General features: G+C 39.1%; 3 protein-coding genes across 3 annotated transcripts; 2 read left to right on the top strand and 1 right to left on the bottom strand.

The window, feature by feature from the left end:
* Window positions 1-23: 23 nt before the first annotated feature.
* On the bottom strand, window positions 24-9,371 carry LOC141830904 (uncharacterized). Its single transcript, XM_074718352.1, has 10 exons — window positions 9,058-9,371; window positions 7,241-7,346; window positions 6,514-6,587; window positions 5,004-5,090; window positions 3,421-3,475; window positions 2,537-2,598; window positions 2,310-2,402; window positions 1,335-1,396; window positions 613-1,027; window positions 24-354 (listed from the first exon to the last, which is right to left on the bottom strand). The coding sequence occupies exons 1-10, from the start codon at window positions 9,220-9,222 to the stop codon at window positions 184-186; spliced, it is 1,290 nt and encodes a 429-aa protein (XP_074574453.1). The 5' UTR covers window positions 9,223-9,371; the 3' UTR covers window positions 24-183.
* Window positions 9,372-11,546: 2,175 nt separating this feature from the next.
* Window positions 11,547-11,930, top strand: LOC141830493 (auxin-responsive protein SAUR78-like). The gene has a single exon (XM_074717917.1). The coding sequence runs from the start codon at window positions 11,547-11,549 to the stop codon at window positions 11,928-11,930; it is 384 nt and encodes a 127-aa protein (XP_074574018.1).
* A 477-nt stretch (window positions 11,931-12,407) lies between these two features.
* Window positions 12,408-15,234, top strand: LOC141830917 (uncharacterized). The gene is made up of 2 exons (XM_074718365.1): window positions 12,408-14,427; window positions 14,943-15,234. Exon 1 carries the CDS (start codon window positions 12,485-12,487, stop codon window positions 14,249-14,251), a length of 1,767 nt encoding a protein of 588 aa, XP_074574466.1. The 5' UTR covers window positions 12,408-12,484; the 3' UTR covers window positions 14,252-14,427; window positions 14,943-15,234.
* Window positions 15,235-15,492: the final 258 nt, after the last annotated feature.

Genomic DNA, 15,492 nt, shown 5'->3' with positions numbered 1-15,492 from the left:
AATATTGTGCATTTACAATTGAAATCGTAATTTTCCCTCTAGAACTTTGTTGTTCACATAAGATTTATAAGTGAAAATACAGAATTGGGAATACAAATGGGTCCTTGATGAAACCAAGAAAAAATTAGCAGCTCCTTGCAGAAGTTTACCTTTGAAGCTTTTAGGGGTTCTAGAATGAATTTATTAAGTATCAGCAGTAAGGATGCCTTCAGGTCCAGTTTCTGTTAGCACATATTTATTTGATTCATCTCCTCTGTAGTCTGTGCAGGAAAAGATAATGAAGATAGCTGTTGCCACAAAGAACAAACCAGAGAAGGCTATAAACTGTGAAAATATTGATAGACCCGCAACTTCCTGCCATTGACAAATAACAAGTCAACTATGAGGGGGGAAATTCATCTATTGATACTCTTCTTAGATATTCTTTAATTTAGTTCATGGAGCAACAATTTCAACATATGAGATTAAGTATTTCTTGGATGACACAAAAACTAAACAAGGATGAAGAGGGAATGATAATTCTCATGAGATTCATTTTGTAACCAGACAAAAGAATCATTATCAAACCAAAATTATCCAGGAATGAAACATTGCATGAAGAGTTATACATACAACTGCAGCTTGAAGCAATGTCTCAATTAGAAGCCCAGCAAAGTTATTGACTGAGAAGAGAAGGATGAAGTGCCCATTTGATAGTAGTCGTCCACACTGCACGCTCACAAGGCAAGAAAATGTTCGGTAGATTGTACAAATCACCACATAAGAGAGATATGCTCCCCAAATCTTTGTGTAAACTCCCATGACCACACAAATGATCCCCATGAACAATGATCCCAGAACATATATCAACTGGCGTGACCGATAGGAAAACTTGTCGACATAAATGGCACAATAAGATCCAAGACTCCCTCCTGCTTCAGATATTGCTAAAATGTGTCCATTGAATTTTGAATGGGAATCAATGGCATCAAAGAGAGTTGTGCCATAGTTTTGCACTAAGGAAACTCCTGCAAATGCAAGTGCCCACCTGTTGAAAGAAGAACAGTATAATTAAAAAATTGTCAAGAATTGGATGATCTATTTCTTAATATTTCAACACTCAGCAAATGAAATTGGTATTCAGAACCATCTAAAGTGCGATCCATAAAAAATAAAAGAGAATGCATTCATTTCATTCTTTTAATTGGTTGTAATAATGAATGCATGAGTTTTCTCAATCGGTTTGGTGGACTGGAAACTGTCAAGCTAATCACATCAGAAAAACTTGATTTCTGTATAAAGCTGATCAAAACTTGAAGTAAGAATTACTTAATGCTGCAGTTACGAGAACTAACCACGCAGAGAGAATCTTTAAACTCTTACCACCCCACGTTTCCTTCAGTGTAGCAGTCCATCCCTATTGACAAATTAAAAAAGGCACATCCATGTCAGGGAAAGAACGTTCGGATAGAAAGAGTCAACTAAGTCTCTACTTAAGCAATGAGATTTATTTATTCCATCATAGAAAATCCTAAGTATAACTCATAGCAAGTGTGGAAATAAATGAAAGTCTGTTGCTTTGGAATAAAACAATCTAATAGAACGATTTCTCCAAAAATGAGAAAATTGTAAACATGATTTGCAGGATTGGTTAGAAGTAAAGAAAGTATAACTTCACAGGTGCTGCCAAAACAAATTTAGGATCCAATAAATTTTATCTGGACTACAATGAGATTGATTTCCTTTTAGCAACTTTCACTATTGAGGAAGAAGTCACACCAACTCGAGAACAAAGTCATAGGAATTGATCTACTTTAGTGTGCATTTTCAATGACAATAACTTTGTCTACAGTGAGAAAAAAGATTTGCTGGAAGAGAAAGAAAGGTTGTTTCGGGTTAGAATCAGTCAATTCTTAATTTGAAGTGAGTCTATCTAATCCACTCTAGTACTTATATTGGCCACTCCATGTCCTTGGACTGTATCTCTTGAGCTATATCTAGCCAAATTTGATCTGGACCTTTAGATGGGTTCAATGATCTAAATATGGTAGTCACCGTGCTGATTCACCAAGACCAGTTGGGTCACACCACTTCAAATTTGATCCAAAATTGGTGTGTGCAACAGTCCATGAACAGGCCATCCTGCGTAGCAATTTAGGAAGTCCAATGGATGCCTGTTGTGCATGACGGCTCTGCATGACTCCTTCCAAAAGCTAGATGTGAGATTAAAGTTTTTACAAATTTCCCGTCAATTCCAAAAGCTTTATTATTCTTAATGTTTTTTTGAGACCTGACAATAACAAATCAATGTTGCTTTATCAAATGCTCACCTTGCTGGGATTCCCAAATCTAGTCAGATAAGACAATGAACGCGAAGAACTATCTGCAGGCAGAAGGAAAGTAGAGGCACAGCAAACAATCAGCTGCAAATAGGATGGCAAATTATTCAGGCAAGCACTAAATCATAATGTCATGAAAATGAGAAAAAACTAAAACTATTAAAGTGATTATTCCAACGTCGAAGGTTTGGATGGTTAAAACAACTGTGTACACATACCGCAACAAGTGAAATGATGAAGTATATCTCGTATGAAGCATCCGTAAGAGCAAGCAACTGACCTATAATGAGAAAATAGCCAAAAACAAAATATTTTACAAAATTTGATAAAACTGACAGGCATATGTTCATAAGCCAACAATCTTTTAGATTATTGATCTTTAGGAAGGCATGTTCTCCAGAGCATAACGGTAGAACAAACTGTACAAAGCCAGGTAGATTATAGATAAGATGAATACCTCAGGTGGTTGCTAATTTATTCAAACTTGAGTAAACTCTCATATACCATTCACATCTGTGAAAAGTTTATGCAAACCTAAATTAAATTCATTGTACTTATGGAATGGGGTTAACCCAAGTATAGTAACTTAAATAGTTAAATGTGTCTTTTGCGGTCAGATATGGTAAATCATAAATGTCTAAGTATAATTCTGAAATAATTTAATTAAATCGTATGATCTTACAATCTGATGCCCCGATCCTATGATCTAAATTTATGAACATCATCCAGTTCCGAGGTAGGAACTCAATCTGACTACCTTGGATGACATACCAAGTGTACTGAATATAAGAAAAGAATGTCATGGATATAAGGTTTCAAGTCTTAAAATAAAACTGCATAAAGACCAACAAGGTTTCAAGTCTTAAAACAAAGCATAAAAACCAACACAAAATTTACATTTTCCACATAAGTACAGAGAATATTGTAACCAAAACTAAGAAGAGAACAAAAATTAAAACCAACCAATTATGAACCATGATAAATTATGAATTATGGAAAAAAAGGAAATAATGGTTTGCTCGCAGTGGTTGTTATTGTTATGATAAGAATTAAGAAATAGCCAAAATTTTCAAGAGGCATGGTATAGCCAATACTTGCATACCCAATTCTGAAGCTAGCACAAAGGATAAAAGTGAAACTGTTTGAGTTAAGCTGGTCTGCAAATGAAACAAAATAAATCAGTGAGTTTTGATGCTCGCCTGAACGGAGCATTGATTTGCATAGAGAAGTATTTTGCTACAGGAAGTAAATACAAACATATTCCATGAAACATGCACAAAAAGGACAACATGAATAACAGTAGATGAGTTGAAAATTACAGCAGAAGTAAGCTCCATGAATGTGTAAGCAAAGATGATAGAGTTACCATTACTAGTTTGGGGAAGCAATTGTTGAGAATGTTTTTGAAAGGATTGAGAACAAAATGCATATTTGCTAATAGATTACAATTGAGCATGGAAATTCATCATTTACAATAACTACAAAGAGAGGATATAGGCTCACGCTTACTTGTCAATTTTCTGGTATTTTTGTTCATATATGCCACATGAAATTAGTATGCGTCACTGATTAACCATACAAGTAAACATGATATAGTAATCTAGCCCCTGTCTAGAGGCAGTTGGATTTTACATCTCTATCCCGATGCAGATGAGCATAGACCAAAGTTTATGATCAATATGGTTTATAAAGGAAAATAACTCTTCTATAAAGTGTGCATCATCTGCTAAACTTTGTGATAGGTTCTGAAAACTTATCTGATTTGGTTAATTAGAAAACATGCTAACAGGAATATCATGGTGCATGCAATTGGTACTTCCAAACTCCAAAATTTGAACAAAACTCTATATTTGTAAAATAATAAATAGGATGAAAAACCCTTAGCTATATTTAAAGAGCTCAAGATATAAGTTAAAAACATATATTTAGGCATCTAATTTCATGTAGGAACAAAAGCTCTAACAATTCCCAGCATCTAATTTTATGTAGGAACAACAATAACAATTCCCATAGGCAGGAACATTTGTTTGGAAATACAACAACAACCAAGTATTATCCCACTAGGTGGGATCAGCTGAACATTTGTCTGGAAATAACAGGAAAAAATCTATCTGACATAAAAGGAAAGGAGCACACCTAGAATATGATACTAATACCCGATGAAATGATGGTCAAGCACACAATTATTACGACCACTATATTATTTTGCAATGCTTTAAAAATCCTTTTTAACCACCTTAGACAAAAGGAAGAAATTGTTTGATGCTACAACAATTTCACATGCATCCAGTGTCAAGTGATACCAGCCCACGATCCTTTTCCCACAGATCACCCATTTGGATTACAGTGCAGTAGTCAAGTTTGAGATAGTTTCTAATGGAGCAAAATCAAATTCATAACAGAAAACTTCTTTGAAGGAAAATAAAGAGCTTAAAGATGATTAATACATTGGCAATGGAAGAGAGTTTACGATATATAGTTAATCAGAATTACTACAAAAGATCAAAGTGAGTGAGCATATGATGATACTTGAGCAGTCGTTAAGTGGATTCAAGACTAAAGAAACCCAATATTAGGCTAGCAAAGAATAGAGCATTTCGATACTTCTGGGAGTAATTCTTTTGCCTACTTTATAAACTAGCAACAGGTTGACACTGGAAAATTCACATATTTTAACTAATGTACCATTATCTGATAATCTTCTTCAAAGACAAGAAGAAAAATATATGACGAGAAGACCAGCCGTGATGATGTTGCAAATCCATACATAACCTACCAGAAAGAAGATTTAACAAATCAGTGAGATGAAACGTTATTCTAACAGTGAAGCATATGTTTGAAAGTTGAAACCACAGTTTTTTTTTTCCTTTGATCTATTTACACAAAAGAAGCTTAATCTAGCATAACAAATAACGCTCCAAAACAAGAACAATCATAGCATTTCCATTTCTTGTTCATATTATTGAGATATAGATATTTAATGCTTTATCTATTATAGCACTCAATGCACAGTTACTGCTGGGATAGACATGAGCGCAATAGAAAGCCCAAAATAACAAAGGTGCCTTGCCACAAATGTTGCACTTGCCTTCCAACACTTTGCTAAAGCAGAAATACAGTATAGGATAAATCAAATTGAATCTAGTTCCTTGTTGATCATTTCCATCCTTTTTTCCCCCTTGTTTATACAAGAACTAATCTGTAAGTGCAATAAAATTCATATTTGCAAAATGGTAAGTAATAAGCAATATTCTAATATCAGCAGAGTTGGAGTAATTATTAGATTATAAGGCATAAGTTTGAAAGAGACCTTCTCATTAGACACAAGTTCCTAGAAATACAAACATTATGACTTTCCCTTCTCGATTTTATTTATTTGTTTGTTTGTTTGTTTACTTTTGATAATGTATATGTAAATAAGTCCTTTCTAGATTTATGTCTATGTTCAGTCTAGGATCCCAGGACACTGTAGCAAATGTAATGAAATTTGTGAAAAGCTAGCAAGAGTGACCTAATGACAACATCCTCTCATAGATATTGGCATAGGGTTGTAATCATTCAACAAGGATGAGAAAAAAAAACCCAAAATTAAACCAAAATATTTCATCTGAATAGTTCACAGGGTGGTGATTGATCAATCATGTTGATCATAATTCATTGCAGCAAGATGGAAATTTCAACTTCCCTGCAAAGTATGTCCTGATTTGTGATTTCCCCCTAAGCATGCAAATGTGTTAATTAATAATGGAAGTTTGCTTTCCCATGTCAGTTATTCCCGATCACAATTTCCATCAACTTTCTCAAGAAAATGCCACTTGGCTCATGTGTATACAGTTTACTGGTCTAGGTAGTCCATTCAAAAGCTAACGATCATGGAAAATTGATCACAGATTGTAAACTTCATTGGGAAACTCACACGAGACTAAATTTAAGGGTAAACTAAAAACCAAGGCAAACTTTATAAACAAACTGGAAATCCCCCATTATTATTTGAACTAGGATGGCCGCCATGAGGACGGTAAACATTATTGGTTTTCAATCTTGGATCAAATTTACATCAACCAATCTAAGGGGGAAATAGACATGGATATACCAGCATAATATTGGTTTTCAAATTTTTATCAGCGTAAATAATGTTGAGAAGAAATAATGTTCAACTTGAATGGAAACTTAATATCATTAACTAAGGACTTGCCTGCATAATTTGCATAGCCACAAGTGATTGTCCACACCATGCTATCAGATATGTCAGAGATAGTCCAAAAGCACCTAAAATACTAGCATCTCTGATCAGCAGAAATTTAAATTGATAAGAAAGAGAACATGTTATTGGACATTATGGACATTAAGAAAGTACCAGATAGAATTATAGTTATAATAGTCATCCATCACGTTTATATGGATGTCTTTGTAATTGATTTTTGTCAACCTGAAACGACAACTAGGTTGACCTCTTAAACAATATTTATGTGGATCAGCTTTTTGGTTACATGTTGATCACAGTAGAACTAGCAGATAGCACAGAATATAAAAATAAATCCATCTAAACGCATGCAACAAGAAGCCAAAAGAGAAAAGGAATGAAACCCAAAAGGACTAAGAAACAAGAGGGGAGAAAAACCACCATGGTGTTAGACAAGGATCCTAGAAGTACACATGAGAAATATGAGATTCTCATCAATGTTGTATATATTAAGAGAATTCTCTTTTTCTCCAAGCTAAAAAAATAAAAGTAAATCCTAGAGTAAATCAAATGCTGTTACCAAGAAATTATTTTAAACAAAACTTCCTAGTTTCTAACAATATAACTTTTATCTCGTAAAGAAAACAAGAGAATTACATGGCTGGTGTCTCTACTCCTTTTTCACATAATAGCTGACATATATTGAAATTTAATGAAAGATGAAAAGTTTGAATTTTACCTATAATTATCATCACTTTGTGAGAGAGGTAATAGCTTGCGGGCACCATGATAAGTGTAAATATAAGTTGAGCATAGACACTTACAGGAAATATGAAATTTGTGACCTGGAAATTTATCAGGAAAATCGTAAGGCAGTGGTTAAATTTTAACATTCAGCAATTTGGAAGGTTAAAAAAATCAACAAACTCAGCATACAAAAACAAATCTAGGACGATAAAACAACATTCACAAACAGATAGTCATTGCACATATAAAGATAACAAACCTATCAAAGCAACAAATAAACAATAATAAAGATGGTGGAAATGTCAAACAATGAGAAAGCTGACCTAGGTTTTAAATCTCGTATCAGACTAATCCTGGTCCCAACCAGCATGTACCATATAATGTTGGCTCGTATTGACATAGGATATGGGTCAATAAATGTGTGACCATGTCGATCTATGATTAATCATGAATCTATATTCTATCATTATACATTTCTAAACATAATCCTTTGACTCTTCAATCAATTACTCCTGGCTCGTTTAAAGATAAGCTTTTTTCCTTTATAATTTGCTTCAATCAAGACATGACCGTCCCTAATAGTTGTTTGCTTTGATAAGAAGCATGGTACATGACATGACAAGAAGCATAGAATTGGCGAATGCCAACCAATAGATGGTCATTCCTAATAATGATTTGCTTTGACATGGAGAGCGTGGTCACTAAGGAGAAATTATATATACACAACATGTGCAAAAGAACTATGAAAGGATCATAATGCTTATCCTCAATCTTGAGGTGACTAACTTGATGACACAGACATTCAAGCATCCATAATGCTTTCACGCACTAATGAACCACAGACCAAAAGAAAACTAAGAATTCTTCAATTCAGCTATTTTTAGTTTTTATTATTGTTTCATGAAACCCATTTTGATAATTAATCAAATAAAGGTATAATGAGAACTAGCATACATTTGTAAGAGTATATTAGTTGACTTGAACAGATGTCTGAGTCAATCAGACTTCAGGTTTAGGAAATGAATAGAATGGAAAATTTATATGTAAAATTGCACTCAATCAACTTCACATGAGAATGACGATTATTTACTAGGCTTGGTAAAGGATACAAAAGTAAATTGGTTCAAGCAAACATCCTATGAGAGGAGGGTAGAAGGATAACATGACCAAGAAAACAAGGAAAGAGCTGAGTCCTTTTTCCTTGCTGAAATATAGGAAGCTAAACCCCCAATTTTGAGTAAATTCTACACTCTATATCAACAATAAGGGCAGTTTTATTACTGACATTTACAGGTCAACGAAGCCTAACTTGTGAAGTGCATGTGGAACTTAAAGGTTGAAAGGTGATAAATTTATTCATCTACACTCAAACAATAAAGCAACAAAATGAACTATCGGAGGCTGGATAAACTATAATTCAAACTAAGAAATTTGACATTGTAGCCTGATAAGATTTGTGCTTACAGTTACTTCCATATCTCGCACTTAACAAAAGTTGGATAGTTTAGCTATTACGTCTCAGAAGATTTCTTAGGAAGAGTTGAAAATAATGCTCTAGTATGTACATCATGTAAGTGATTTGCCCTCGATCATTAAAAGCTAGCACAGTAGTGATTCAAGAGTCACTTCGACCTTTCTCGTCTCAGCTCATAACAGCAACAATTTGCTAGAAACTACTCGATTAATACTATTACCAATAAGTCATCAGTAAAAACCCAAGCATTTAACCCTAAAGCAAGCAAAAACCCAACTTGCGCGCAAAAAACAACCGGACGGCCCGCAATTATAATTCGGCAGCGCAGGCAGTACCTGGTAGTTGGTGAAGTCCTTGACGGTAGTGAAGTAGGGAACGAGGTAGGGCTCAATGGGGAGGAACTGCGACGAGAAGGAGTACACGAGCAGCACGGTAAGCAGGGGCCTAGAGATCGAATCGCTAAGGGGAAAGACGGAGCTCAACCGCCCCCGCCAATCCATCCTCGCTAGGAAGGACGACAGAAGTTAGCCGTCGTCCTCCAGCTATGGACGGAATCTACGGCCGGCGGCTGCAGCTCGCTCTTTCTTCTCTCTCAAGCTTCGATTCGAGATCAATGATTTGGTCTCTTCCGTGAGCAAACGGGAATCGTCTTTTGGTTATTAGTTTTAGCCCCAATTTTACCTTACGCTTACTATTCTTCTTGAACCTATAAAATTATTTATTTGGTCCTCGGGGCAATGGTGCAACGACATCCGGATTGTAATTCAGGGACCGCGATTCGATCCCCAGCTACGGTGTATTTACAGGAATTTTCCTCCAAATGAGGAACGCAATCAAAGGATGCTGGGCATCTGGATTGGCCGCCGTATGCGCTTCTCGATTTACCCTGGTGGTCGAATTTTCCTCCAAATGGGGAACGCAATCAAAGGATGCTGGGCATCTGGATTAGCCACCGTATGCGCTTCCCGATTTACCCTGGTGGTCTGTGGGAAACTTTCATGGGACCGGGCCATCCACTCCAGAGATGTGGCTACTGGGATTATCAATTTTTTATAAAATTATTTATTTGACTTTTTTAAATATTTTAATTTTCTTTTTGAAGTTTAATCACAGTATATAATATTAGATAAAAAAAAAGATTTTTTCCCAAAATTGTTATTGGAGTACTCTATTTTAATTATTTTTTATTAAAAAGTGCCCACCCCTAGTAAAATAGTATATATTTTATATCTAAATACTGAATGGATCGGACATATTGTAGCGGTTATGATTTCATAATGGCTACATATTTGTAGCAGCTATATTTTCATAATTACTACAATATGAAAATATGTATTTTTTAAAAAAGACAAATTATTTGAAGCTTCTTAAATGATTTAATTTTTTTGTTTGAAATCAGATCGTTACAAATTTTACCTTGTAATCAATTGTAGGTTTTTGAATGATCTTCAATTTAATATATTATGTATCTTGTGGCTTAACCTGAATTAAAAGTTATGACATCTCTGATTGTATCTACCCGTGACAATCTCTCATAATTAATTTTTTGAACCCTACACATGTTGTAATAACTACGATTTCGTAACTACTACAATATAAATTCAACCTGCTTATTTAACATTCACGTTATAACAACTACGATTTCATAATTGCTACAATTATATGAACATCCCAGTTGTAGTAATTACGAAATTATAGCTGCTACAATTGTATAACCTTAAATTGAGTTATCACACAGTTGTAATAGCTATAGTTCGTAACTGTTATAATCCGTTATTTGCTTAATACATGTGTTAGAAGTAAATAGTATACTGCATGATATTTGTGCCATTTTATAAGGAGTTGAGATGCCTTTTGAAAAAAATTAAAATAGATGCCTTTTGATGATTAAAAAAAAAACTCTTTTGGTTTTTGTCCTTTGATATTTTACTAATATAATTTAAATTAGATGTTTACATGTCATATCAATCTGAATACTAAACTTCATAAATAGGATATAGAGTTAGAACATTAAGAATATGATCTCTCAATCAAAACGAGTCCAATTAATTATCTATTTATTAAAGAAAATAAAACAAAAAAGATTCGTGTAATAACAAGAAATTCTATTATCAATTGATTACATTTTTAGAACTATGTTCGCTAAATTCTACCTACTAACAAAAGATCTTAATTAATAATTAATAATGTACATATATAGAAACAATAATTAATCAATGACACCATGATTTCCCTTGTTGTTGGCATCAATCTCATATATCAAGTTTAGTTATCTAAACCGATGTATTTAACTAAAACACTTCCCTCCAAATATCTTCAATTCTTCAACCACTTTTAGTAGCTAACCCAACAATTAACTTAAAAACTAAGCAAATTAACCACTCCCTTAATCATTGTTATAGATACAATATTTCACAACCTAACACCAATCATCCCCATAATAAACAACATCCCCCAAACTTAATCTTCTTTAATCCAAATTTAAAAATTAAATTTTGTGTCCTTGTTAGGTTTAGGGAGGGCTCCATCGATCAACCACAACTTTATGGTCTAAGTTAGAAATAGAGATAAATTATTTCGTTAGTTTGTTAGGTTAAGGGCTCGATCGATAACTATGATTCTCCGGGAGACCTCGGCACACCCTTCTAAGTTAGGTATTTTAGGCCCCATGCTCCATTCGATTAATTAGACGACACACGAAAAGTGATGTAACACCTAACTAGTTAGATATTAGTGTGCATATTAAGCCACCCTTGTTTCCTCCTCAAGTTACAAGCTAAAGTCTAAAAGCCCCCCTCAATTCCCAACCCCCTTACAAGCCACAATGAACACCATTCTAAGAAAGTGCAAGAGCCTCTCCATCTCAAAGCTAAAGAGGACCTCCTCTTACAGTAGCCTCAGATCGAAATCCACGAGAGGAGAAGAAGAAGAAGAAGAAGATCAAGACCTCGAGCCATTGGAAGACAACGGTGAAGCGGCGACGACGATCACAATCTTCGTAGGCCGGTCTCGAAGAAGGTACTCGGTGGAGAAGAGGCACTTGGATCACCCATTGGTGAGCACATTGATCGATCGATCGAGCATCAATGAGGTGCGGGTGCGGTGCGAGGTGGTGCTGTTCGACCACTTGCTGTGGATGTTGAAGAACGCGGCGGCTGATGTGGCGGGGGACACGGTGGAAGAGTTAGCTGAGCTGTACACTTGTTGATTTTTTTTCCCATGAATTTTGTTTTATATATAAATGTTTATGATTGATCGTTTGTTTTTTTTTGTTCATAGTTTTGCTTTGTTTGTTCATTCTTGACTATAATTGTTCACTTAATGATTCTGCTTAAGCCTCTTTAAGTTTAATGACTTGGATTTGGTTCTTAATTTGTTTTCCGTTTTTGTTATAAAATAAAAAATTTTAAATCTTAATCTCAATGTTGCCGAAACCTATTCCTGTTTGTAAATAATTGAGGGGCTAAATTGCAAAATTACCGGGCTGGCCAAACCGGGAGCGATTCGATAAACGATGGATGGTCCGGACCTCGCGGACCGGAAATGGCGGCTTCCCCTGCTCTGCTTCCTCTCCACCATCCTCAACCTCTGCGCTGTCGCCATCGCTATCCTCCTCCTCCTCCTCCTCCTCTCTACTCTCGTGTCTCTTCCGGATCCGCCCTCTCCGCCGCCGCCACCGCTCGAGACGTATGGCGCAACCCCGACCTCCATCCACGCCGCCGTCGCCGCAGCCGCCCGGACTACATCGACCGAACCGTCGATATGGCTTCCCTCCTCCTCCAACTCAGCCAGACCACCTCGCCGGAGGAGCTCCACGCTGTCATGTCCCCTTACCTCGGGGACCGATCCGGAGAACACCGCCTCTCCCCTCGCTTCATGGTCTCGCTCCTCTCACGCGAGTCCGACCACCGCCGCTCCGTCGCCCTCCTTGACTGGATGCTCGAAGCCGCTGACTACCCGCCCTCCGTCTTCGCCTTCAACGTCGTCCTCCGCAACGTCGTCCGCGCCGAGCAGTTTCCGCTCGCCCTCGGCCTCCTCCACGAGATGCGCCGCCTCCGCCGCCCCTCGCCTGATCCCGTGACCTATTCCACTATCCTCGCGGCCCTCGCTCGCGCCGGCAAACTCGACGCCGCGCTCTCCCTCCTCCCTCTCATGGATGCCGACTCCGTTGTCCCAGACCTGCCCCTTTTCACCACGCTGATGACGTTAGCCCTACGCCTTGGCGATCATGCCAAGGCCCTCGCGCTCTTCACCCGCCTCCGCGCCGCCGGGCTCAATCCCGATCTCAGGGCCTTCAACGCCGCCCTCCACGGCCTCACCCTCGCCGGCCTTCTCCGCGAGGCCCGCGTCCTCCTCCTCGTCGACATGTCCGCCGCCGGCGTCGCACCCGACGCCATCTCTTTCTCCACCGTTCTCGCCGCCCTCGTCCGCCGGCGCCGCTTCCTCCAGGCGCTCTCCCTCTTCTCCGAGATGCGGACCCGCCACGTGGCCCCTGACCTCACCGCCTGCAACATCATGCTCGACGCGTACGGGCAGCTCGACATGGCCAAGGAGGCGGATCGCCTCTTCTGGAGCATGCGGCGGATTGGGGTCGAACCCGGCATCGTCACCTACAACACCATGCTCCGCGTCTACGGCGACGCAGAGCTCTTCGGCGAGGCAATCCACCTCTTCCGCCTCATGCAGCGCAAGGACATCGAGCAGAACGTGGTGACCTACAACACCATGATCAAGATCTACGGCAAAACTCTAGAGCACGAGAAAGCTGGCAACTTGGTCCAAGAAATGCAAAAGAAAGGAATCGAGCCCAACGCCATCACATACTCCACCATCATCTCCATCTGGGCCAAGGCCGGCAAGCTCGATCGGGCTGCAAAACTCTTCCAGAAGCTGAGGAGCTCAGGAGTCGAAATCGATCCTGTATTGTATCAAACAATAATCGTGGTATACGAAAGGGCCGGCCTCGTCGGGCACGCAAGGCGTTTGCTCCATGACCTCAAACACCCGGAGAACATCCCCAAGGAGACGGCCGTCAAGATACTCGCCAACGCCGGCCGTGTGGAGGAGGCTGCCTGGCTCTTCAGGCAAGCAACCGACGCCGGCGAGGTCAAGGATATCTCTGTTTTCCGATGCATGCTCGACTTATTCTCCAGGAACAGGAAGCACACCAACGTGATAGAGGTCTTCGAGAAGATGAGATCAGTGGGTTACTTCCCCGACTCAGAGATGATCGCAACAGTTCTAAATGCTTACGGAAAGTTGCAGGAGTTCGACAGGGCTGACGCCGTCTACCAGGAGATGAAGGAAGAAGGTTGTGTTTTCTCAGACAGGGTGCACTTCCAGATGATGAGCCTCCTGGGCGCCCGGAGAGATTTTGCAGGTTTGGAAGCGCTGCTAGAAAGGCTGAAGGATGATCCGAACATCGACAAGAAGGAGTTGCACCTGGTGGCAGCGAGTGCGTACGAGAGAGCTAACAAGCTCTCTGAGGCATCTCGAATCATCACGCAGATAAGAAACTTGGATCTTTAGCATTTCGCGTTAAATAGAAACTTGAATCCCTTTGTGGCCTGAAGATTATGAGATGGGACAAATTTATGTCTATGGGTAAGGAAATGATCCACAGTTTGGAGGTCTCCTACGTCGACGACCGGAGAAGCGTCGAAACATATCGACTGGGCGGCGACGGCGGTGGCTGCCATAACACGGTACGTGAAGTTGCCAACATTCTAGCTATATAGATTGTATTTCATTGCAAGTTTTACATATTATATATGTTGAGAAATGACCACCTGAGCGCCTCCTGCCGCCGCCCTCGCCGTGCCATCCGGCCACCGCCGAGTGCGCGCTTGTGAGCGGCGGTGCTGCCGCCACCCTCGCCGCGCCATCCGGCCACCACCGGCCGTCAGCCCGGGTGCGATTGACGGGCCGCTCGCCAGCGTGTCGGCCTGCGTCGGAATCCGACGTTGACTGATGTGCCGGTGAGCGGCATGTCGATCGCGCCTGGGCCGGCGGTGGCCGGACGGTGCGGCGGCAGCGGGTCGGGGGTGGAATTGTGCATTCTCACATTTGGACGGTCAGATCTATGTGCAATCACGTGATGAATGGTGGATTGGACGACGTTCACAGGCGCGCACGGAGGAGGCGCTCAGGAGATCATTTCTGTATGTATGTTAATATCTTAATTAGTCTTGACCACTATATATATTGATCGATCTTGCAGTTTGAATACTGCTGTGAAACTTGTATCTCTCATCTCGAATTTAAGACCAACTTCGGAATGCAGCATGGACCTTTTGGGATAGCAAAAGGCAACCCGTTCACAATTCCGGTGAAGGACGGTCGGACTGTTGGATTCTTTGGCCGGTTCGACAAGTATCTAAATATGATGGGAGTCTATTTTGACTCCTAATTAATTTAATTGAGCATGTATTCAGTATTTTAAAATCAGATTAGACTCGTGCCCATCCTTTCTAGGAATTATAATGAACATAATTTTAATATTTTAGGAGACATCAAGAATCAAGAGCATATTCTTTCTCGCTAAATTTGAGGATGATCAATCCAATTTCATTTCAGAAAGTGTTCGTAGCGAGCAACCCACCAACCTTCCATTGAAGGAAATGCATCTATGAATTTGTTGAATTCATTGAAGTTGAGATTCCATTCTTCCATGTTGAGAAGGCACCTTATATCCTCATGGCATAATTGAGTTGGTTATGACAGAACAGAATTGATTATGACAGATCAATCAACCAACGTACCATTATCAA

Source organism: Curcuma longa, chromosome 6 (genome assembly GCF_044706935.1).
Source record: "Curcuma longa cultivar G26 ecotype Majalengka, Jawa Barat chromosome 6, ITB_CL_G26_1.1, whole genome shotgun sequence".
NCBI lineage: Eukaryota > Viridiplantae > Streptophyta > Magnoliopsida > Zingiberales > Zingiberaceae > Curcuma > Curcuma longa.
The sequence above is the reverse complement of the archived record's forward strand: the minus strand, read 5'-3'. Positions and strand labels throughout refer to the sequence as shown.